Source organism: Chiloscyllium punctatum, chromosome 4, assembly GCF_047496795.1.
Source record: "Chiloscyllium punctatum isolate Juve2018m chromosome 4, sChiPun1.3, whole genome shotgun sequence".
NCBI classification, from domain to species: Eukaryota; Metazoa; Chordata; class Chondrichthyes; order Orectolobiformes; family Hemiscylliidae; genus Chiloscyllium; species Chiloscyllium punctatum.
In genome coordinates, this window is record NC_092742.1 from 4539281 (window position 1) to 4564604 (window position 25324).

At 43.6% G+C, this 25324-nt stretch overlaps 1 protein-coding gene across 4 annotated transcripts in view; it reads right to left on the reverse strand.

The window, feature by feature from the left end:
* ttll5 (tubulin tyrosine ligase-like family, member 5) overlaps positions 1-25324 on the reverse strand; it is a 453533-nt gene that overhangs the window by 403115 nt on the left and 25094 nt on the right. For 3 of the 4 annotated variants that reach the window (XM_072567973.1, XM_072567972.1, XM_072567971.1), the window contains exons 3-7: positions 14017-14123; positions 11285-11367; positions 4985-5091; positions 3285-3415; positions 225-307 (exon numbers count right to left, since the gene is read on the reverse strand). In XM_072567973.1, coding sequence (XP_072424074.1) covers positions 225-307; positions 3285-3415; positions 4985-5091; positions 11285-11367; positions 14017-14123 — 511 coding nt within the window. The remainder of the gene's footprint in view (positions 1-224; positions 308-3284; positions 3416-4984; positions 5092-11284; positions 11368-14016; positions 14124-25324) is intronic. The other variant, XM_072567974.1, reaches the window with a different exon arrangement.

Here is a 25324-nt window from a genome sequence, read left to right on the forward strand (position 1 = left end):
GTTGGAACAGCAGGAAGGCATACTCATCAGCATTAGGTCATGTTTCACCTCCAAAGGCAATGATTTTGAGATGTAATACAGATTTTGCCACTCTCAATTCCATCCGGTTGGGACAGAATTCAAAAATCGGTAAAATCTAAACCGTGATTTACTGACCATTGGAGATCAGGATCACAACAGCTGATATATCATCAGCTTTCCCATACTTGTCAACAAAGACTTACATTTGTGACCAAGTAGACTCCACGGCCTCTAGAAGATGCGACTGGTTTGACAATCCATGCTCCTTTATCCTTTGTATGTGCAGCTTGAAAGAAAATCGTTGATAATTATTAACAAGTTCCATGTAGAGCAACAGAATCAACAGAATTCTAACTTTAACAATAAGGCAATCTAGTCAAATGTCCCAGGGCTGAGCCCAACGGGACCCAGCCACACTTCAGGAGGCAGTGTCCATACACAACCACGCATGGGAAATGTAACTCAATTAGGAACTGGTGTATTTGATGGAACCTCATTCCAGTTCCTCAGTCAGAGCTGGCCTAATTGAAGTTTTCACAGTTGGCACATTGTTCCATGTGAAGTGATCTCGTGTTCAATTGTTCAGAACTCTCAGTTACCAGATTTATCCTAGACTACTCCGCGAAGCGAGAAAAGAGGTTGCTAAGCCGCTGGCGAGGACATTTGCCTCCTCACTCTCCACAGGAGTCGTACCAGAGAGTCGGAAGGAGATGAATGTTGTTCCTCTTTTCAAGGAGGGTAATAGGGAAATTCCTGGCAATTACAGACCAGTCAGTCTTACGTCTGTGGTCAGCAAAGTTTTGGAAAGAATTCAGAGGGATAGGATTTCTGACTATTTGGCAAAGCATAGTTTGATTAAGGGCAGTCAGCATGGTTTTGTGAGGGGCAGGTCATGCCTCATAAATCTTAGAGTTCTTTGAGGAGGTGTCAAGACAGGTCAACGACAGTCGAGCAGTGGATATGGTGTATATGGACTTCAGCAAGGCATTTGATAGGGTTCCCCATGGTAGGCTCATTCATAAAGTCAGGAAGTATGGGATACAGGGAGATTTGACTATCTGGATTCAGAATTGGTTGGCTGACAGAAAGCAGAGAGTGGTTGTAGATGGAAAGTATTCTGCCTGGAGGTCAGTGTTGAATGGGGTCCCGCAGGGTTCTGTTGGGCCTCTGCTCTTTGTAGTTTTTATAAATGACTTGGATGAGGAGGTTGAGGGGTGGGCTAGTAAATTTGCAGATGACACAAAGGTTGGAGGTGTTGTCGATAGTATTGAGGGCTACTGCAGGCTGCAATGTGACATAGACAGGATGCAGAGCTGGGCTGAGAAATGGCAGATGGAGTTCAAACTGGATAAATATGAAGTGTTGCATTTTGGAAGGTCTAACTTGAATGCTGAATAAAGGATTAAAGACAGGATTCTTGGCAGTGTGGAGAAACAGAGGGATCTGGGTGTGCAAGTACATAGATCCCTCAAAGTTGCCACCCAAGTAAATAGGGTTGTTAAGAAAGCATATGGTGTCTTGGCTTTAATTAACAGGGGGATTGAGTTTAAGAGCCGCGAGGTTTTGCTGCAGCTCTACAAGTCCCAGGTGAGACCACACTTGGAGTATTGTGTCCAATTCTGGTCACCCTACAATAGGAAAGATACAGAGGTTTTGGAGAGGGTGCAAAGAAGGTTTACCAGGATGCTGTCTGGACTGGAGGGCTTGCCTTATGAAGAAAGGTTGAATAAGCTCGGACTTTTCTCTCTGGGGAGAAGGAGGAAGAGAGGAGACCTGATCGAGGTGTACATAATAATGAGTGGAATAGATAGAGTCAACAGCCAGAGACTTTTCCCCAGGGCAGAATTGACTGGTACGAGAAGTCACAGTTTGAAGGTATTAGGAGGAATGTATAAAGGAGACGTCAGAGGTAGATTCTTTACACAGAGAGTTGTGAATGCATGGAATGTGTTGCCAGCTGTGATGGTGGAAGCAGAGTCATTAGGGACATTTAAGCAACTGCTGGACATGCACATGGATAACAGTGAGTTGAAGGGTGTGTAGGTTAAATTATTATATTTTGCATTAGGATTAAATCTCGGCACAACATCATGGGCCAAAGGGCCTGTTCTGTGCTGTACTTTTCTATACAAATAAACATTGAGGCATAAAAATAAAAATGTTGAGTAAGTTAGCAGGTAAGGTTATTAAAGTATACAGCACAAACATGATGAAAGAACATGTATATTAGTCTTGAGAGAGATTCAATCTACGCAAACAGCAAAGAGGTTGTGATAAGCTTTGGCAAAGCAGACCAAAAAGAATTTTTTTTCTACGATTGTCTATAATTTGGTAAGACAACGGGCATGTATGTGAAGTTGAAGCCCAAGATCAGACATAATCATTTTGGAGATCATTTTGAATGGTGGAGCCTTCATCCCTGGGATCATTCCTGTGAACCTTCTCTGGACCCCTCCAACATCAGTATATCTTCCTTATATATGGGGCACAAAATTGCTCATAACATTCCAAATGTGGTCAGTCTAGAGCCTTATACAGCCTCAGCAGTATGCCTCAGCTCTTGTATTCTAAGGATAGGGGGTGTGCAGCAGCTTTCTAAACAGTGAAGTCCTGAAAGCAGCATACTGAAATACTCTACAGAGATTTGAAGTTAACTTATTTCTTGGAAGTGGGGCAGTTAGAGTACAAGTGGATAGAGAATACCTCCTTTTCACAATAAACAAGGAGCCACTCATGTTTGTTTAACCAAGCAGCAGAGACTGAATCGGGTAAAAATTGCCGGTCCCTTTGGCAGCGCCTGGAGCACAAAGTCAAGACCAGGTATGTTTACATCATTCCCTGTCAAAAGTGCTTATTTTTACCATGTTCAGGATGTGGACAGGGTTAGGGTTAGTTGCCCAGAGGTGATGTTGGTTGGCTGAATCAACAGTTGCAGATTGGTATGAGTGTACTATTCAACCATTTCAGGGGTTAGTGCTGGTTTATGACTGACGACACATATAGGCCTGAAATCAGGTAAAATTGGCAGTTTTCCTTTTCTGAAGGGAACTGAGCGAGTTGGGTTGGTTACAAAAATCTGATCATGGTCATTTTTACTACTTTCTGACTTGTAAACCAAATTCAAATTTTCAGGGTTCCATGGTGGGATTCGATGTCACGGTCTCTGGATTGTTGTTTCAGTGACACATTTACGAAGTAGCACAGGTCTGACACAGCACTTGGGACAGCATTATCAGGATAAGACTAAAGTGCAAGATCCTTACTCCATAATTCCTGGTACTCAGCAGGGAGGATGTACGCCTGAGGTACAATGTTGAAATGCCTGAAACCAAACGTTTGCTGCATGCGTTGGATATTTTTGTACAGCCGATCCTTCCTGGTCAATTCATAGGATCTGAAACAAAGAAAATTGAATACTGTAAATAAAGAAAAGTATAAAATAAAAATCAGCCCTTTCTAAGTATTAAATCATGGGTAGAATGAGGACTGCAGCTTGACTCAATGGCAGATTTTCCATAACTCACATGAAGTTGTTCACAGAACTACACAGTGTCTCAGTCACAATTGTTATGGACCAAGGACATGTCAGTAAGCCCAGAGGTCTGCACTTACTCACTCCAAATTAGCATTTCATTCAATGGCACTCTCCTGCTCATTGTTCCCATTCAAGCAACAATCCAACACCCTTTAAAATGCTTTGATTAGATCAGTCTCCACCACACTCTCAGCCCATTCCAGAGCTTAACTATTTGGCTACGCGAAAACTTACTTTCTCATATCACATTTGTCTTTATTTTACCACCTATTTTAAATCTCTGCCCTCTTATTCGTAATTTTTCACAATTGTAATAGTTTCTCCCTATCTACTACCTTCATGACCTGAACACCTCCACAAAATCCACTCTCAGCCTTCAACATCTCAGATGATAATCGAAGGTCCTAATTAACCTCTGAACATCTCCTTCAGAACTGAAGATCCTCATGGAATTATCCTCATGAATTTTAACTGAACTCTCTCCAATGCTTTCACATCAGAGCTTCTTCCTTCCCAACCCCCACACCTTTCCTGGGGTTACATTTTTGATCTTCAGGGGCTATTTTTCATTCTCACTAACTCCTTGAATAGGTGATGCATTCACATATTGACATTATCTTCTGTATTTCTATCAATATATAGGATATTTGAACTTACAGAGAGAAGAATTCATCAATACTCTCAATGATTATCAATTCCATTAAACTTAAAGCCACAACACACAAGGAAAGCATTAGTTTCCTTGATAGCACAATATCCAAAATGGCACAGGAGAATACGCACAACATAGCAAAGTTTTGCTTCCCCTCAAAATAATTGACATACACTTCTACAAACAAAAAGATATGACCCTACACCTTCAGCAATTCATTGAGGTCGCAGCTAAATGCATTTCCATCATTTATTTTGAACAGGTATTTCCTATCCTTCTTACTGCACCTTAGATCTCAATTATTAAATTTAACAATTGGCAGTGTTCATTCCAGTAGTATCCACCGCAAACTTCCTGAACATATCCAGCCTTAAACTAGAAATACCACTTTAATTTGCATGTATTTCACTTTGCCAGTCTTTCAAGATCCCCTAGCTCCAAGTTAATGGAACAACAGGATTGAGCCTGTTCTCTCTTCCGCTCCCTTTTGTCTGCCTCTCTTTCCCAACTTCCTTGCAGACACCCTGCTTAGGCTAGCCCGACTGTGGCATTTCCCCCACTGACTCTCCATTTCTTCCTTGCAGCCCGGTCTCTCCTCACCAGGTTCCAAATGCCCCACCTGTCTCAGGGTGTAGGAAAGATGCAGGAGGATTCGAGGAAACACTGCATTAGAAATTAAGATCACCCAAAACAAATAAATTCAACTTGGTTGTAAATAAAACCACAATCAAGCAAATAAATCAAACTTTCAAAGAAACATCACTCCAAATATATACCTGGGAAAGTGGTTGACTTTTTGAAATTCCAGCAGTGAGCGTAATACATAAGGTTTAAGATGAGAACCTGTCCACATCAGGTTGAAATCATTACTGTTGGGATGCACCTGTAAGGAAAAAAGGAAGGTACAAATGAATGAGTACCAAGCATTGGCTTTGGAAACTTTATTATTAAGGAGTGGTATGTCGTGCTAGTGGCCTACCTACATTAAAACATATTATCAACATCAAGTCACACTTTTCATTCCTTAATGGGATGCGAGAGTCGGTGGCAAGGCCAACATTTATTCTCATTCCTAAGTAGTTAAGAGGAAAATCACACAACACCAAGTTATTGTCCAACAGGTTTAATTGGAAGCACAATTGAAAAATTGATGTATAATTTCAGTTACATCACACTGCAAATTTTTGCTATAAATTCTGTGTTACGATCAAGCCCTCCACAATCACCTGATGAAGGAGTGTCGCTCCAAAAGCTAGTGTGCTTCCAATTAATCCTGTTAGACTATAACCTGGTGTTGTGTGATTTTTAACTTTGTACACCCCAGTCCAACTGGCATCTCCAAATCATAGTTAAGAGGACATTGGGCAATTATTTGGATAGAAATAATGTGCAAGGATATTGGGGAAACGCTAAATAATGAAGCTCATTTGAAGTGGCAGTGAGGATAAGATGTGTTCAATTACTTCATTCTGAACTGTAGGACTTTTGGTGCTGTAATTATATTTAAGAAAGAAATAGATATATTTCTAGATGCTAAAGGTTTAAAGGTTTCAAGGGTAGCGGAGAGAGCAAGATCAGCCATGATCGTGATGAATGGTGGAGCAGGCTCCATCTGCCGAATGGCTTACACCTGCTTTTTGTTTCTATGGCGATAGTTCGTGGGCAGGTGAAGGCCCAGTGGTACTGTCACTAGACTGTTAATCCAGAAACCAAGAGAGTGTTCTGGAAACCTGGGATGGAATCCCACCATGACAAATGATAGAATTGGAATTCAATAAAAAATCTGGAATTAAGAATCATGCAAACCACTGTCAATTGTGAGAATAACCTATCTGGTTCACAAATGTCCTTTAAGGAAGGAAAATGCCAGCTTTACCTGGTCTGGCCTACATGTGACCCCAGACCCACAGCAATGTGGTTGACTGTTAACTGCCCTCACGGCAATTAGGGATGGGCAACAAATACTGGCCTGGTCAGCAATACTCTCATCCCATGCATGAATAAAAACAAAGGGAGGTGTTAGGAAAGATTCCAACCAGCAAACAGCTTCTCCCTTCGGTCCCATTAAAGGGTCTTCCTAGGGCTCCTTGATATGACATATGCACTGATCATGCGTGAGGGATCTGCTAGCTGAACCACATTGCAAACATTGACAACAGCAAACACCAACACAGATATCCCCCAGTCAGAGCTCCTCTGCACACCAATTCTTCTCCCTTTCTGTTTCTTTTTCATTCCTCTTTGTAGCAATTTTCCTCCCCAGCACATGGCCCTGTCCTTACTGGAGAGTGGAGTCAAGGCAGACAGGTCACGACACGAACCCGGCAGGAGCACAGATTTGGGGCCGTGTCCCACGGGGACGATAGAGCGAGCACGGGCCGTGTCCCACGGGGACGACAGAGCGAGCTCGGGCCGAGTCCCACGGGGACGGCAGAGGGAGCACAGGCCGAGTCCCAAGGGGACGACAGAGCGAGCACAGGCCGAGTCTCACGGGGACGGCAGAGCGAGCACAGGCCGAGTCTCACGGGGACGGCAGAGGGAGCACAGGCCGAGTCTCACGGGGACGACAGAGGGAGCACAGGCCGAGTCTCACGGGGACGACAGAGGGTGCACAGGCCGAGTCCCACGGGGACGGCAGAGCGTGCACAGGCCGAGTCCCACGGGGACGGCAGAGCGTGCACAGGCCCAGTCCCACGGGGACGGCAGAGCGAGCACAGGCCCAGTCCCACGGGGACGGCAGAGCGAGCACAGGCCCAGTCCCACGGGGACGGCAGAGCGAGCACAGGCCCAGTCCCACGGGGACGGCAGAGCGAGCACAGGCCCAGTCCCACGGGGACGGCAGAGCGAGCACAGGCCCAGTCCCACGGGGACGGCAGAGCGAGCACAGGCCCAGTCCCACGGGGACGGCAGAGCGAGCACAGGCCCAGTCCCACGGGGACGGCAGAGCGAGCACAGGCCCAGTCCCACGGGGACGGCAGAGCGAGCACAGGCCCAGTCCCACGGGGACGGCAGAGCGAGCACAGGCCCAGTCCCACGGGGACGGCAGAGCGAGCACAGGCCGAGTCCCACGGGGACGGCAGAGCGAGCACAGGCCGAGTCCCACGGGGACGGCAGAGCGAGCACAGGCCGAGTCCCACGGGGACGGCAGAGCGAGAGTGGCAGGTGAGCAAGTCAGAGCATTGAGGCAGCGTGGCCTCATGTTGTCGGCCTGGCGAGCACAGACTCATTTTGGAGAGGGCCTGGATCTTAAGTACTTCATGGTCTTGACAATATAGGCTATTCCATTCCTGCGAAGCAAACTGCACTTGGCAGATCGTGTTTCCTGAATGGACAACAGTCACGTTCCTCAAAAAAGTGTCATATGGAGACCTAGCCACTGGTAAGCAGAACAAAGGGGCCCACCCTAATATTTCAAAGGTCCCCTCAGGAAGTCCTTCTCAATGTTTCACATTGACCATGACCAAAGGGAATACAGCCCACAGATCATGTTTGGAGATGTTACATTACCAGGGGTTACAAGGACCATTGAGACTGAGTAAAGAGAAAAGGAAGAGAGATCTAATCAGCCCCAGCACCAACTCTGCCTTCACTTGTACCCATTGTGGGAGAATGTACTGGTCATGGAAAGGCCTGACTAGCCATCAGTGAGCTTGCAACCAATTATCACAGCATACCTAAAATCTTAGTCAATGCGGAAATATCAAGACAGAGACACCATACTCAATAAAATACTGTACTCATGTAAAGGGCACTCATTCTCATCTCACCGTGGTAATTCAGTATTTTTTTGTCCATGTTCAGATCAAGGCTGTAATGTCATCAGGGGATGAGCACAGGCTGAACCCAAATTGAATGTCAGAGAGCAGGGTTTTGACAAGTGTTTGGCTTCAGAGTGGCTTATTGGCAGGAGACAGAGGGTGATGGTGGAGGACTGTTTTTCAGTCTGGAGGCCTGTGACCAGCAGCGTTCCACAGGGATCGGAGCTGGGTCCACTTTGTTCGACATTGATTGGTTATGAAGATGTAGAGTGTACTGTACCTTTGTGAAACACAAAGTGTCCTGAACAAGGTAAAAGTGTAACACTTGGTCGAAACAAATAGCTGGAGTTGTGTTGCCATGGAACAAAAACAAATTTAATTCGGCCAATCGGTTTAAATTATGCTCCAGATACCAAAATCCAATCAAATTTGAATTTTACTGTTTGGGATGACATCAAACCAATGGAATGATCCTATGTTTGGGGCTATAAAACAGGACATTTTGAACAGTCAGGGAGAGAACAACAAAGAGCAGCCAAGCAAGCACCGACATAAAGACAGCCAGCTAACTCTCCGAATGGTACCTGTCCATAAGACATTCATGCAGCAGATGACCGAAGAAGTAACGACCCAGAAAAATACAGCAAAAAATCTACAAAGGAGAATCGACAAAGCTGACTGGTTTTGAAATATGATTTTGTTTGTAAATCTTAATCAGGTTTTTTTTAAAAATCAGACCAGTATCGTAGAGTGGGAGGTAAAAGGTAGATTTAAGAGAAAGAAGTTGTAAATAGTCGTTTAATGTTTTCGTTTCGGCTTAAAGAATAAAATTGTTAATTTTTACTTTAAATAGTGACCTCTGGGATAGTTCTTTGCCTCTCGAAATTTAACAGATTACGGCACAAGGTGAGTTTCTCTGTGTGTCGGGTTTAAATTAGCAGAGGGGTTTACCCCGTGTCATAACAATATAAAATAATTTAGATATAATACACAAAGCTAAAAATCACAACACCAGGTTATAGGACACAGAATTTATAGTAAAAGATCCCATCAGTTGTACAACACTTGGATCTTTTACTATAAATTCTGTGTCCTATAATCCTGCCCCACTAGCAACGTGACAAAGGGCAGCACTCCAAAAGCTTGTACTTCCAAATAATCTTGGACTGTAACCTGATGTTGTGATTTTTAGCTTTGTCCACCCAATCCAACACAGGCACCTCCACATCAATATACAAAGCATAGTTAGTAGGTTTATGGATGACACCAAGATTAGTGGTGTAGTGGACAGTGAAGGAGGTTATCTAAGATTAGAAAGAGATCTTGGTCAAGTGGGTCAATGGCTGAGGAGTGGCAGATGGAGTTTATATTGGATAAACTCTAGGTATTGTATTTTGGTAAAAAAAAGACAAGATTTATACAATTAAAAGAAGGGTTTTGGGCAGTGTTGTAGACCAGAGACCGAGGGGTGAAGGTACATAATTCTTTGAAGTTTGCATCACAAAAAGATAGGAAGCCTAGGAAAGTGTTTAGCACGCTTGCCTTCATTGCTCAGACCTTTGAATATAGGAGCTGGGGAGTCATGTTGAAGTTGTACAGGATGTTGGTGAGGTGTCTTCTGGTGTACTATGTCCAGTATATAGGTTCCAGTTATAGGAAGCTGGAGAGGGTTCAGAAGAAATTCACGAGACGTTGCTGGGAATGGAGAATTTGAGTTATAAGGAGAGGGGGAATAGGCTTGGACTTTTTCACTGGTACTAGGAGGTTGATAGCTGACCTTGTAAAGGTTTATAACATAAAGAGGAGTATAGGTAAGGATAATGGCAGGTGTCTTTTCCCTAGGTAGGGTTTTTCAATAGCGGGAAGCATACTTTTAAGGTGAGAGGAGAAAGATTTAAATTAGACATGAGGGGCTTTTTTTTTAAAACAGAGTGTGGTTCATGTGTTGTATGAACTTCCAGAGGAACTGGTGGATGCGGATACAGTTACAATTTTTAAAAGACATTTAGACAAGTAAATGAATAAGAAATGCTTGGAGGGATAGGGGCCATGTGCAGGCAGGTGGGTCTAGCTTGGTTTGGGATTATGCTCGACATGGACTCCTTGGACCGAAGAGTGTCACCATAACAAAATCACAACCTGGGGATACCATTGTCCAGAAATGAACTGGACTTGCCATACAGATACTGTGGCTGCAAGAACAGCTCAGAGGCTAGAAATCCTGCAGTGAGTAAATCACCTCCTCACAGCCCAAAGCCTGTCCACTGACAAGAGTCATAGAGTTATAGAGATATACAGCACGGTCCAACTCGTCCATGTCGACCAGATAACCTACCCTAATCTAGTCCTATTTGCCAGCACTTGGCCCATATCCCTCTAAACCCTACCTATTCATATACCCATCCAGATGCCTTTTAAATGTTGCAATTGTACCAGCCTCCACCACTTCGTCTAACAGCTCATTCTATACACACACCACCCTCTGCATGAAAAAGTTGCCCCTTAGGTCCGTTTTAGACAAGACACAAGCCAGGACTGTAATGGAATTCTCCACACTCTCCTGGATGAGCACAGCTCAAAAATGCAGTTTTTTCACATTTTGCCAATGTGAGGCAAAAAGTGAGTAACTACAGACTGATTAGCCTAATGTGTATTGTTGGAAAAACATTGGAATCAATTATTAAGGAATTAATAGCAACACCTTAGGAATTCTCAATCTAACCAAATGGAATCAGCCTGACTTCATGAAAGGAAAAGTTTGTCTGTAATATTTGTGTCTGTACTATTCCTATTTTTTTGGTCTATTGGTCCAACAACACTTATAAGATTTGACACCATTCAAGACAAAGCAATCCACTTGATTGGCACCACAAACATTACTCCCTCCACCATCGATGCTCAGGAAGGCAGCTCGCCACAACCTTTTCAAAGGCAACTAGAGCTGAGCAATAAAATGTTGGCCCAACCAGTGATGCATGGACATCTCATGGACGGATTGAAAAAACAGGACAGGTACGACATGGAATTAGATACAGAGCAAAGATTCCTCTAAAACCCCTATTAAAGCCTCACCAAGAAGGCATAGTATGAATTAGGTGATTAAATTAGTTTCCCTTGAGTTGACGTCGCATTCTCTCCCAGTTAGCTGGAGCTCTTGAAACACAATTGAAACGCTATGGGCTCTGTACGAATTCTGAAGTTTGTCAACCAAGCCTTTGAAACCCTGACATTTCAGCATTTTGGTCTTTGTATCACACAGTCATCCATTGGTCTTCAACTTAACAAACATTATCTTATAACAAAGCAAAGTGAACATACCTCATGGAAGCCATGCACCGTCAGAATGCTACGTACCAGCCTGCTCTCAGTGCGCACAATCTTGTACGCCAAGTGGTAGCGTTCTACAAGAAAAGGCATACATCACAATCAATTAACTCTGATACTGTTATATGGCTGCATTAATTAATGCTAATTCAGTCTCAGCATTTAATCATAGGAGGCAATGAAGCTTCAGTGACCTGGCCTCCACAACCTTATGCAATGGAGAATTCCAGAGTCACCATTCATCTAGTAAAGAAATTTCTCTTCATTTCAACCCTAAAATGGCCAATCCTGTATCAAGAGACCATGACCTTTGCTCTGGATGACCTTGCCAGGAACATATGAGCAACTGTAGATGAGTGAAATATTGTCCCAAACTGAACAGCCCTAACAGAGTTGTTAAAATTTCAATGTGATCCCCTCTCATTATTCCAAACTCCAGTGAATATTCTCATTGTAAAACAGATCTGCCATCCCAGAATAAATCTAGTGAACCTTTGCTGCACTCCCGATAAATACTTTCTTGGGCAAGATCAAAACTGCACATAATTATGCAGATGTGCCCTCAGCTAGGCCCTGTAAAGGTGCACCAAGGTCTCCTTCCACCTGTGCTCAAACCCTCTTGCACTGAAGGCTAACCTACTGTTTGCCTTCTGTACCTGTGTGCTTGCTTTCAATTACATTCTCAATTTACCATAACTTTAATCATTCTCTTGTTTTTCCTACCAAAGTGGATACCTGCATACTTACTCACCCTGTCTAAATTGCCTTTAAGATTCTTCACAATCTCCATACTACTCACAATCCCAGCTAGTTTATGTCATAAGCAAGTTTAGAAGTAACACATTTAATTCTTTGGTGCAAAATCATTAAATATTTTGCAAATAGTTGGGGTTCAAGCAATGCTCCCACTGTTCATCACCTTCCAGATTGGAGGAAATGGGCTACGTAGGTGAATGCTTTTTTTCCTATTGTGTGGTTTCTTGTGGAATGAGGTTTATTGTCAGGTATACTGATATGAGTGCAGATAAAAGTTTAAATGGTTGCCACTTACAGTACCATCTTAGGTATAAAAGGTACCTACCAACAGGATCTTAGGAAAATAATTAGAAAAATAAAGTCAGAAGTTCAGCAATACAGTTCCTCAAGCAGGTTGTGCCAGAACCTCTCCTCCAGACCACGCTGGGACCGAGAGCGAGAAAGCCTGCAAGCATGGGGTAATGGAGCAGATCGAGGAATACTATGTTACGGCTGCGGAGAAAGTGTACAGAGACCAAGGTCAACATTAAATTTAAAATTTGAGAGATCCATTCAGAAGTCTAACAACAGCTGGGAAGAAGCTGTTCTTGAATCCGTTGGTCCATGTGTTTAAGCTTTTGTATCTTCTGCCTGACAGAAGAGGTTGGAATCAATTATAACCGGGGAAGGAGGAGTCTTTGATTGTGTTGGCTGCCTTTCCGAGGCAGCAAGAAGTATAGATGGAGTCAGCTGATGCAAGTCTGGTTTGTGTGATGGACCGGGCTGTTGTTTCTTACAGTCCTGGGCACAGCAATACCAAGCAATGATGCATCTAGATAGAATGCTTTCTATGGTGCAGCTGCAACAATTGGTAAGAGTCTTACGGATATGCCAAATTTCCTTAGCCTCCTGTGAAAGTAGAGGGGTTACTGTGATTTCTTGACCACCGCATGAACGTGGGTGGACGTTTTGTTTTGCTGGCATTGAAGGTAAGATTGTAATCTTCACACCACATCACCAAGCACTCTCTCTTTCCTGTATTCTGTCTCATTATTGTTTTAGATCTGGCCGATAACCGTAGTGTCATCAGTAAACTTGTAGATGGAGATAGGGTGAAATTTGATCTCACAATTATGGGTGTACAGGGAGTATGGTAAGGAGCTGAGTACACAGCTTGCAGGGCACTGGTGTTGAGGATCGTCATGGAGAAGGTGCTGTTGCCTATTCTCATTGATTGTGGTCAGTGGGTCAGGAAGTCAAGGATCCAGTTGCAGAGGGTGGAACAGAGACCTAGGTCTCAGAGTTTGGAGACTAGTTTACTTGGGATAATACTGTTGAAGGCAGAGCTCTAGTCAATGAGTTTGAGTCTGATGTAAGTATCCTTGCTATCCAGATGTTCCAGGGATGAGTGTAGGGCCAGGGAAATGACACCTGTCATGGATTTTCTTGTATTCCTCAGGTCTCAGAATCCTATACAACGGAATGCAGGGGCAGAGAAAAAAGTAGGCAGAAAATATTAAAAGGAAGAGGTCAAAGGGACTAAAGCCACAGATGGAGAGATTTCTGGGAAGAAGGCTTTGAAACTTGGGAATACAAGTATCAATGTGAAGGGCTATTTTTTTCAAAGACTTTTTCAAAGCTTTTGACAGTAGAACAGATTTTAATTTTGAAATGCTGATGATATCCAAGAAATATACATATGAAAATTAAACCAAGAATTTTGATAAAGATAATAATATTCACAATATCAAGTGCTGATAGATTACATCAGTTCACTGCACAATGAAACTACTAAAAGTTTCTAAAACAAAAATTCCACACATATATACTCTATCCATAAACAGAACAGAAAGAGGCCGAATCTGACTCTTAAGCTTACTGTTCTTATTCTGGAGAAGTCTTCTGCCAATTACAGAGCAAGACAGCTTAGCTCACTCTGCCATGCTCAGACAAGTGTCTGATTAACCAGACTTCACAGTAATCCTACATACCTCCAATTAAGCGTAAGGTGCTGTCCTTTGTTACAATACCGTCTGCATAGAAAACCAAGGTAGGTACCAACCGATTGATGCCTGTCCACTGAATGCATGGGTGGTCCCTAGAAAAGAAAACTCATTTCAGAATAATGGAAATTTTCTCCATAAAAAATTCCATTCTAATTCCATTTCTTTCTTTTCTCCATATACTTTTAAGTTTGCCTTCAGAAACAGAGATTTTATAGGAAAGAAAGAGGTGATTTGGTCTTTCGAAACGCCCTGGCTCATATCTGGTGTCACTTAAAACTAACATCACAACCATGTTGCTCAGTTACAAGTGTTATTGAGTCTTCCCTGAAAAGACACAATAGTCTCTGCTTCAGTTACCTCCAATGACAACTATGCCAAAAGCATGCCATGCTCCAAAACATAATAAAATTCCTTTTGTTCACATGCTCATGCTGCTTGAGAACTGTAGCAGACAGTTCCTTCACTGTCATTGGGTCAAAGCCCTGGGGCTTCCTCCCTAACAGCGTTGTGGGTCTACCTATAGCACATAGACTACAGCGGTTCAAGAAAACAGCTTACCACCACCTTCTCAAAGGCAACTAGGAATGGGCAAGGAATGTTGGCCAACCAGCAACCCCCATAACCCATGAGTGAATACAAAAAAAGACAAGCATTTAACATGGGAAAATGTGAATTCATCAAAGACAAACCAAAATATTTGCTTATTAGCGAGAGTCTAAGATCGCAAATAATTGAGTCATTATGACAAAGGAGAAGGCTATTCAGCCCATCAAGTGCATGCTTGGTCTATCACCACTGTCTTGCAAACATGGATTCCTTAAGGCATGCATGCAATTTCCTTTTGAAATCATTTATTGTCTCCACTGCCATCATTTTCAAAAAGAAGGTCCCAGCTCACTACCATCCCCTACATAAAAGTATTTTTACTCATGTCCATTAGAATTAGTAGTAGTCAGCATGGCTTTGAGTGGGGGAAATCACGTCTCACAAATTCGTTAGAGTTTTTTGAAGAAGTGTCTAGGAAGGTTGACAGGGGCTGGGCAGTAGTCTATATGGACTTCAATAAGGCCTTTGATAAGGTTCCACATGATAGTTTAGATCACATGGAATCCAGGGCAAGCTGGCAAATTGAATACATAATTGGTAAGAAGCAGAGGGTAATAGTGGAAGGATGCTTGTTGGACTGGAGGCCTGTAACGAGTGGAGTGCCTCAGGGGTCAGTGCTGGGTCCATTATTGTTATTACCTATATGAGAATGCAAGTTTGCTGATGACACTAAAATAATTTGGGGATGTTGGACTGGGGTGTATAAAGTTAAAAATCATACAACACCAGGTTATAGTCCAACAGGTTTATTTGGAAGCACTATCTTTCGGAGCGCCAATCCTTCATCAGGTGGTTGTGGAGAATAAGATTGTAATACACAGAATTTATAGCAAAAGTTTGTAGTGTGATGTAACTGAAATTATATATTGAAAAAGACCTGAATTGTTTGTTAAGTCTCTCATCTTTTAGAATTAACATGTTGGTTTCAGTTCTTTCGTATGTAAAGCACAAAAGATACATTTTCAAGTGAACTTTAACAAGTGGTGTCATGTCAGCCCAGATAATGCATTGAAGATGCGAGGTGCCCTGTGCGAGACTGTGTGCGCAAATCATGTCAGAATGTCGACGCAGATACCACCATTAAGCATGAGGACACCTCCCACCATGTACATAGCAGGTACTCATGTGGCTCAGCCAACATTGTCTATATCATACGCTGCAGGCAAGGATGCCCTGAGGCATGGTACATTGGTGAGACCGAGCAGAGGCTACGGCAACGGATGAATGGACACCACACAGCAATCAACAGACAGAAGTGCTCCCTCCCAGTCAGAGAACACTTCAGTGGTCTGGGACATTCGACATCGGACCTTCGGGTGACCGTCCTCCAAGGCAGACTTCGGGACAGGCAACAATGAAATGTTGCTGAGCAGAGGCTGATAGCCAAGTTCGGTACCCATAGGGTTGGCCTCAACTGGGACCTTGGATTTATGTCACATTACAGGTGACCCCATTGCACATATCACACACACACGCACTCCTATAGATCCATACACTCATGCAGACTCTCTCTCATACGCTCACACATACACTGCCACACATCATCTCACAGACTTATACCCCTTTACACTCATACTTACACACATACACTCACTCTCTCGCAGACACTCACAACCACCCCACCCCACATACACACACATACACACATAAAAGTTTGTGGAATGAACTTGTACTTGCACAATTACATTTTATTTGCTCAAAAACTGCATGCATCCGTGTAAGATTCTGTAAATCTCTTTTTTAGATTGGAATCAGTCTGAACATTGTGGCACAGACAGCCTCGCACAGGGCACCTCGCACCCTCAATGCATTACCTGGGCCGACATGACACCAATTGCTAAAGTTCACTTCAGAATGTAACTTTAAGCAAGTTCTGGAATTTACATATGAAAATACTGAAACAAACATGCCTATTCTAAAAGATCAGAGACTTAACAAACAATCCAGGTTTTCTTCAATATATAATTGCAGTTACATCACACTGTAAACTTTTACTATCTTATACTCCACAACCACCTGATGAAGGGGCAGCGCTCCGAAAGCTAGTCCTTCCAAATAAACCCTGGTGTGGTGTGATGTGGACACAAAATAGGTGGGATTGTGGACAGTGAGGAAGGTTGTCAGAATTTGCAGCAGGACCTTAATTAGCTGGGGAAGTGGGCCAAGAAACTGCAAATGGAGTTTAATATAGATAAGTGTGAGGTTGTGTATGTTGGAAAGTCAAATCAAGGCAGGAGTTTCATGGTTGAAAAGCGCAGCAGGTTAGGCAGCATCCAAGGAGCAGGAGAATTGACGTTTCAGGATGAGGTTTCTAAATTCTTAGAAGAGCAGAGTCTGATTAGAACAAGTCAACATGGATTTAGTAAGGGGAGGTCATGCCTAACAAACCTGTTGGTACTCTTTGAAGAGGTGACAAGTAGGTTAGACCAGGGAAACCCAGTGGATGTGGTCTATCTAGACTTCCAAAAGGCCTTTGATAAGGTGCCACACGGGAGGCTGCTGAGCAAGGTGAGGGCCCATGGTGTTCCAGGTGAGCTACGAGGATGGATTAAGGATTGGCTGTCTGACAGAAGGCAGAGAGTTGGGATAAAAGGTTCTTTTTTGGAATGGCAGCCAGTGACGAGCGGTGTCCCGCAGGGTTCAGTGTTGGGGCCACAGCTGTTCGCATTATATATTAATGATCTGGATGAAGGGACTGGGGGCATTCTAGCGAAGTTTGACGATGATACGAAGTTAGGTGGACAGGCAGGTAGTACTGAGGAAGTGGGGAGGCTACAGAAGGATCTGGACAGTTTGGGAGAGTGGTCCAGGAAATGGCTGATGGAATTCAACGTGAACAAATGTGAGGTCTTGCACTTTGGCAAAAAGAATAAAAGCACAGACTACTTTCTAAATGGTGAGAAAATTCGTAAAGCCAAAGTACAAAGGGATCTGGGAGTGCTAGTCGAGGATTCTCTAAAGATCAACATGCAGGTTGAGTCCATGATTAAGAAAGCGAATGCGATGTTGTCACTTATCTCAAGAGGGTTGGAATATAAAAGCACCGTTGTGCTACTGAGACTTTATAAAGCTCTGGTTAGGCCCCATTTGGAGTACTGTGTCCAGTTTTGGTCCCCACACCTCAGGAAGGACATACTGGCACTGGAACGTGTCCAGCGGAGATTCACACGGATGATCCCTGGAATGGTTGGTCTAACATACGAGGAACGGCTGAGGATCTTGGGATTGTATTCATTGGAGTTTAGAAGATTAAGGGGAGACTTAATAGAGACGTACAAGATAATACATGGCTTGGAAAGGATGGATGCTAGGAAATTGTTTCCGTTAGGTGAGGAGACTAGGACCCGTGGACACAGCCTTAGGATAGAGGGAGTAAATTCAGAACAGAAATGCGGAGACATTTCTTCAGCCAGAGAGTGGTGGGCCTGTGGAATTCATTGCCGCGGAGTGCAGTGGAGGCCGGGACGCTAAATGTCTTCAAGGCAGAGATTGATAGATTCTTGTTGTCTCGAGGAATTAAGGACTACGGGGAGAATGCGGGTAAGTGGAGTTGAAATGCCCATCAGCCATGATTGAATGGCGGAGTGGTCTCGATGGGCCGAATGGCCTTACTTCCACTCCTATGTCTTATGGTCTTATGGTCTTAGCCCTTCTTCAGGAATGAGAAAAGTGTGTCCAGCAGGCTAAGATAAAAGGTAGGGAGGAGGGACTTGGGGAGGGGCGTTGGGAATGCGATAGGTGGAAGGAGGTCAAGGTGAGGGTGATAGGTCAGAGTGGGGGTGGGGGCAGAGAGGTCAGGAAGAAGATTGCAGGTTAGGAAGGAGGTGCTGAGTTCGAGGGATTTGACTGAGATAAGGTGGGGGGAGGGGAAATGAGGAAACTGGAGAAATCTGAGTTCATCCCTTGTGGTTGGAGGGTTCGTTCCTAGGCGGAAGATGAGGTGTTCTTCCTCCAACCGTCGTGTTGCTATGGTCTGGCGATGGAGGAGTCCAATAAGTGATGTGTGTGGAGGTGCAGGTGAATTTGTGGCGGAAATGGAATGATCCCTTGGGGCCTTGGACGGAAGTAAGGGGGGAGGTGTGGGCGCAAGTTTTGCATTTCTTGCGGTTGCAGAGGAAGGTGCCGGGAGTGGAGGTTGGGTTGGTGGGGGGTCTGAACCTGACGAGGGAGTCACGGAGGGAGTGGTCTTTTCAGAACGCTGATAGGGAGGGGAGGGAAATATATCCCTGGTGGTGGGGTCTGTTTGGAGGTGGCGGAAATGACGACGGATGATACGATGTATATGGAGGTTGGTGGGGTGGTAGGTGAGGACCAGTGGGGTTCTGTCCTGGTGGCGATTGGAGGGGCGGGGCTCAAGGGCGGAGGAGTGGGAAGTGGAGGAGGAACGGGAAGTGGAGGAGATGCGGTGGAGGGCATCGTCGATTACGTCTGGGGGGAAATTGCGATATTTGAAGAAGGAGGCCATCTGGGTTGTACGGTATTGGAACTGGTCCTCCTGGGAGCAGATGCGGCGGAGACAAAGGAATTGGGAATATGGGATGGCATTTTTACAGGGGGCAGGGTGGGAGGAGGTGTAGTCTAGGTAGCTGTGGGAGTCGGTCGGTTTATAGTAAATGTCCATGTTTCATGGTGAATGGTTGAGCCTTAAGGAGCGTAGTGGAACAGAGGGACCTTGGAGTTCAGGTTCACAGTTCCCTGAAAGTGGAATCACAAGTTGACAGGGCAGTGAAGAAGGCTTGTGACATTCAACAGTCAGGGCATTGAGTATAGAAGTAGTGAAGAAACTTACAAGGATGTTGCCTGGATGCAATGATCTGAGTCATAGGGAGAGGTTGGACAAGCTAGGACTTTTCTCTTTAGAGTGTAGGAAACTGAGGGTGGACATTACCGAGGTGTATAAGATCATGAGGGGCATGGATAAATAGACAAGGTCTTTTCCCTGGGATGGGGGAGTCCAGAACTAGAGGGCATAGGTTTAGGGTGAGAGGGGAAAGATATAAAAAAGAGACCTGAGGGGCAACTTTCTAACGCAGAGGGTGGTGCGTGTATGGAATGAGCTGCCAGAGGAAGTAGTGGACACAAGCACAATTGCAACATTTAAAAGGCATCTGGATGGCTATATGAATAGGAAGGGTTTAGAGGGAGTAGATTAGCAAATAAGACTAGATTAGGTTGGAAAATCTGGTCAGCATGGACGAGTTGGACTGAAGGATCTGTTTCCGTGGTGTACATCTTTATGACTCTAAATGCATGGATGAGAAAGGATTAGAAGGATATGGGTCAAGTTCAGAGAAATGGGGTTAGTGTGGACAGACATTTTGGTCAGCATGGACCAATTTGGGCCAAAGGGCCTGTCTCCATGTATGGAAAATAAACAGCATGAAAGCATGGGAAGGGTTAAAGCATGAAGATCACTGGCAATCTGTGATCTGTGGAAGGCAGGATGGGATAAGAATAGTACACCAACTAGTAGATTAAGGTTGAGGCTGAAAGGTCACTATGGTGAGATGACATAACAGATGGTAGAGCTAGTCTCCCTGTTAAGTGTCAATATGACAAGATTGAGACCATAAATATTTGGGACATGACATTACTAATTATTAATTAGTAGAGTCAGGTTGAGACAGGAGACTATTGTAATAGATGGAATAGCTAAATATCTAATCATGACAGGTTAGTCTGTAATGGAGGATCACTGTAGCAGAGGTGATAATAAATATCTAACCATGTCATTATGAAAATATTAAGTAGGGTCTGGAATGAAAGACCATAGTTGCAAAAGTTAGCACTAAATATCTAACTGTGACATTAGAATAACGTTAAGTAGAATGTACAACGAAAGAGATAATGGGAACTAACATGACTGGTTTGTTGTCTAGCTAGAGTGAGGTACTTTGATTAATATAGTTGGACATGCTGATAGGCTAGCAGAAAAATGATAAGAAAAATATAAAAATTCACGGACCCAGAGGTTCGGGGACATTCGAGAATCTGCTTTCTGAGTGTCACAGTTTTCTGTTTGCAAATAAAAGACCTCCTTCTTGAAGAACCCTCTGCGTCTCCTGGTGATTCTCTGCATTTCCTCCACAACACATGCTGTAGAACTCTATGTCTAAAGTGCAGGACTAGAAGCAGACCTACTGCTCTCATTCAGGCCTAACCAGAACTTCACAAAAGCTCAACACAATTTCCCTGTTTTGGTACTCAATTTCTCTCGATAAAGCCCAAAGTTGCTTGAACTTTGCAAATTATTCTCTCAATGTGCTCTGCCACTTTCATAGACACACACATCAAAAAAGCAGTTGAGAAACTTACTACTGATTGTCACTGGAACCCCCAAGGTGCCGTTCTACAGGCATGAGTTTAGAGACAAAGGTTTGAATTCTACCATGGCAGAGGAATTGGCATTCAGCCCATCAAATTTTCTCTGCTGTTCAATACAATCATAGCTGGTCAAACACATCAAATGATTTTACCCACTCCAAACCCAATATGTTACTGGGAATCAGAAATCTATCAATCTCCATCTTGAACATGTTCAAAGACTGAGCCTCCACAGTCCTCTGTGTTAGAGAATTCCAAACCTTCAGATCACTGAGTAAGAATAAAATTCTCATCTCAGACCTGGCATTCCCTTTTATTTTTAAATTTGAGCCACCTGGTTGAAGATTTTGCAATCAAGGAAAATAACCTTACTTGCGTTGATTTGAAAACCAACATCCCAATCATTTCTCCCTACAGAAAGATTAGCGAAAATCGGAGATTTCTCTCTGCCAAAAGACTGAGGATCCTAGGTTAATGGAAGCTTTCACGGTAATGATTAATATATGTATAATGGGCAAGGTTATCAAGGGCTCCCAGTAATGGAAAAGTAAATCCTACAATTATTTCATGAGCAACAGGGAGGGGGTCAATTAATTAACATTGGCTAGATGATATTTCTCAAGCACAATTATGGAGAAAATTAATCAAAGCACAGTCTAAATCTTTCCAACATTTTATTCTCCTTAGTTCTCTACCCAAATCACCTGAGCAGCCAGAGTGTGCTGGGGAGGGGATTGGGGTCTGGTAACAATACAAGAGAACAAGCCCAATTTTTTTTAGGCAGTCTATTTACATGGGATTCAAGAACACCTCGAGGTAGCAATCAAGTACAGGATCTCCAATTGGCCTGCTTCTCTCAGTAGCTCAAAAGCACAGAAGCCAGTTGCCATAAAAAGTTTTATAAAAGGTAAGAGAGGGAGGCAAGATTGGAAATTGCACTCCTGGAAAATGAGGCTGGAGAAATAGTAATGGAAACAAGGTAATGGCAGAGGAACTAAATAGGCACTTTGCATCAGCATTCACAATGGAAGGCAACAATAACTTACTACAACTTCAAATGAGTCAGGAGACAGAAGGGAGTGCAGTAGCTATTGCTAAGGAGAAGGTGCTGAGGAAACTGGAAGATTTGAAGTTGGATAAATCACCGACCAGATGGGCTACACCCCTGGAGGAGACAGCTGAGGAGATTGTGGAGGCACTAGTGGCGATCTTTCAGAAATCACTGGAGTCAGGGAGGGTCCCAGAGAACTGGGAAATGGCAAATATAACATCCCTATTTAAGAATGGAGGAAGGCAAAAGATGGGAAATTATAACCAAACCTCAGTCACGGTAAGATTTGAGAGTGTATTATTAAGGATGAGATTGTGGAGCACTTGCAAGTGCATAGTAAAATAGGGCTGAGTCAGCACACTTTCTCAAGGGGAAGTCATGCTTGACAAATCTTTGAGGAGGTAAAGGAGAGCCAGCAGATGTGACCAACTTGACTTTCCAGAAAGCTTTTGACGAGGTGTCACATATGTGGCTGCTTATGAAAGATAACAGTCCATGATGTTAGGAGCAAGGCACTGGCATGGATAGAGATTTGGCTGACAGGCAGAGGCAGCGAATGGAGATAATGAGGTCTTTCTTAGGATGGCAATGGGTAACTAGTGGAGCTCCATAGGGGTCAGTATTGGGTTTGCAACTATTCACTTTATACATTAATAACCTGGACAAAGAAATGAAGGGTATTGTTGCTAATTTCGCAGAATACGCAAAGACAAGTGAAGGAACAGAAAGTGTTGAGGACACAGAAGACTGCAGAAAGACTTGGACAAGTTAGAAGAGTGGGAAAAGAAGTGGCAGGTGGAATACAATGTGGAAAAAAGTGTAAGCTTATGTACTTTGATAATAAGAAGAGGTGTAATCTATTTTCTAAATGGGGAAAGGCTTCAGAAATCTGAAGCACAAAGGGACTTGAAGCTCTAGTTCAGGATTCTCTCATAGTCAACATGCAAGTTCGGAGATCCAAGATGGTGGTGACCCAGCAAGTCTGAGCCTGTAGTGCTCTGTCCAAAACTCAGGCAAAGTGGGCTGCCCGCCTCCACCACACCTGCCAAACCATTTAAAATAACTTTTATTCAATACAGTTAGTCGCTTTGCATCAAACTTGAATAGTTTAGTGCTTTGTTAAAATGACTAAGGGAAATAATGCCTGCAGCTCGAAAAAATATTTGTTTGCTGGGCCTTCCCAAACAGGAAGAGGAAGGCCAGCTTGCAGCATTTTTGGAGCAGTGGCTCCCTCAGATGTTGAAGCTGGAGGCTGGATCAGGCCAGGTGCAGGTAGAGTGGGCCCATCGGTTTGCTATACGCAGGCCTGGGTCAGACTAGCGCCCCACCCCGGTCATGTTCCGGCTTCAGTGTTACAGAGAAAAGCAAGTGCTCCTGGAAGCCTCCAGAACCCTCGGGAAAGATACCCAGGCCATGACATATAGGGGATCTAGGGATTATGCTGTTTCAGGACTTTCCCCAGCTTTGGTCTGCAAGAGGAGGGCGTTTGATGAAACGAAGAAGCGTCTAAGGGACTTAAACATCCAGTACTCCTTGCACTACCCAGCGACGCTGCGTTTTAACCAGGAAGGATCCGTCTATAACTTCTGATTGCTGGAAACGGCCAAGGAATTTTTGGACTCTCTTAAATAGATTGTAAGATTTAATCCGTGTGGTTAAAGATGCTGTTCTGCCCCCCTCCCCCGGTTTACCCTTTTTTTCCCCTTATTTCCTTTACTGTTTAATATCATCTCGGGGGAGGGAGGCTTATTTGTTCTCCACTATTCAATTTCCTTTTTTTTAATATAGGCTGGGCGGTTTAGTTGATTCAGGTGGGGGAGGTGTTTGCTTTGTCCTACCTTATTTCTTTCTTTTAGAGCGGGGCCTTTTCCCCTTTTTTTTGTGTTATTATACTTAGTTATTACCTGCTGAGACTGTAACTTTATAGTTTTATATGTTTATACATGGTATTATCGCTACTAAATGTGTCTAGGTGTTGGTATGGGTGGGGGGGGGGGTAGGGTACTCACCGTTAACTTTAGTTTTATAGTACACTTGAATATTTCTATTTTATTATGGGGTGCCTGGGTTGAGGGCGGGACACTGGTTGGGAGAGGATACAATGGGTTTTCGGATAGGAAGTGATGCCCCCGGAAGCAAGGGGGAAGATCTCCTTTTAAATGTTTTTTTATTTCGAAATAGTTTTTTATTATATTGGCGTGAGTGTATTAAAGAATCACTATTTTTGTGAATTTTCTATGGTCTATGCTCAGGGTGCTTTAGATGGGGTTCTTCTCCTGGGGGGGTCTCAGACTTGCCTGGACGATCACAGTTAGTCATTTGATTAAATGGTGCACCTGGATCGTCAAGGGGAGTTAATGTGCCAATCAAAAGGAAGAAACTATCAAACCTCAAAAAAAGAAAGGGTTGATATAGCTCTCTTCGACGAGACACATTTACTGGATAAAAAGCACTTGAAATTACAACAGGATGGATTTGATCAGGCCTTCTTTTCACCTTTCAGTCCAAAATGTAGGGGAGTAGTCAGTCATTCTCATTCGGAAGAATCTCCCTTTCAAAATCTTAAGTCAGATAAAAGATGAACCTGGACGGTACATACTGATTAAAGCCCTTATAAATGGAGAGGAATATGGGATTTTGAATCTTTATTGTCCCCCAGCACATCCTTTCAAATTTATAATGGAAGCATTCTCCAAACTGATGGCTTTCGGGGCTCGTTACACAATTATAGAAGGAGATTTTAATTGCATTATGGAGACAGAGATAGACAGAATACCCAAGAGTACTGCAGGTATATCCCCCAGATCCAGCCAATTGGCGGATTTGAATAAAAAAATAGGATTAGATGTGTGGAGGTGCCTCCACCCGCAGGGCAGAGATTTTTCTTTTTATTCAAATCCACATAAGTGTCACACGAGAATTGATATGTTTTTTGCCCCCTTGACCTTTTTGAATTCCATGTTATCCTGCAAAATAGGTAATATAATATTTTCTGATCACTCTGCAGTGTATGGAAATCAAGACTAAGAACAATGAGACGGCCCCCGACATTGGAAGATGGATTCTTTCTTAATGAAGGATAGTAAATTCATAAAATATTTCTCTCAAGAATTCAAAACCTTTTTGGAAATTAATTCAGGTACGGCTAGTAACCCGTCAATGATGTGGGAGACCACTAAGGCTTATGCGCGGGGTCTGATCATTTCATACTCGGCGACCCAGAAAAAACAAATGGGAGAACAGCGTCGACTTGAGGCTCGCTTAAAGGCAGCTGAGACAGCGTACGTCGATAGGCCCTCTGTTGCATAATTA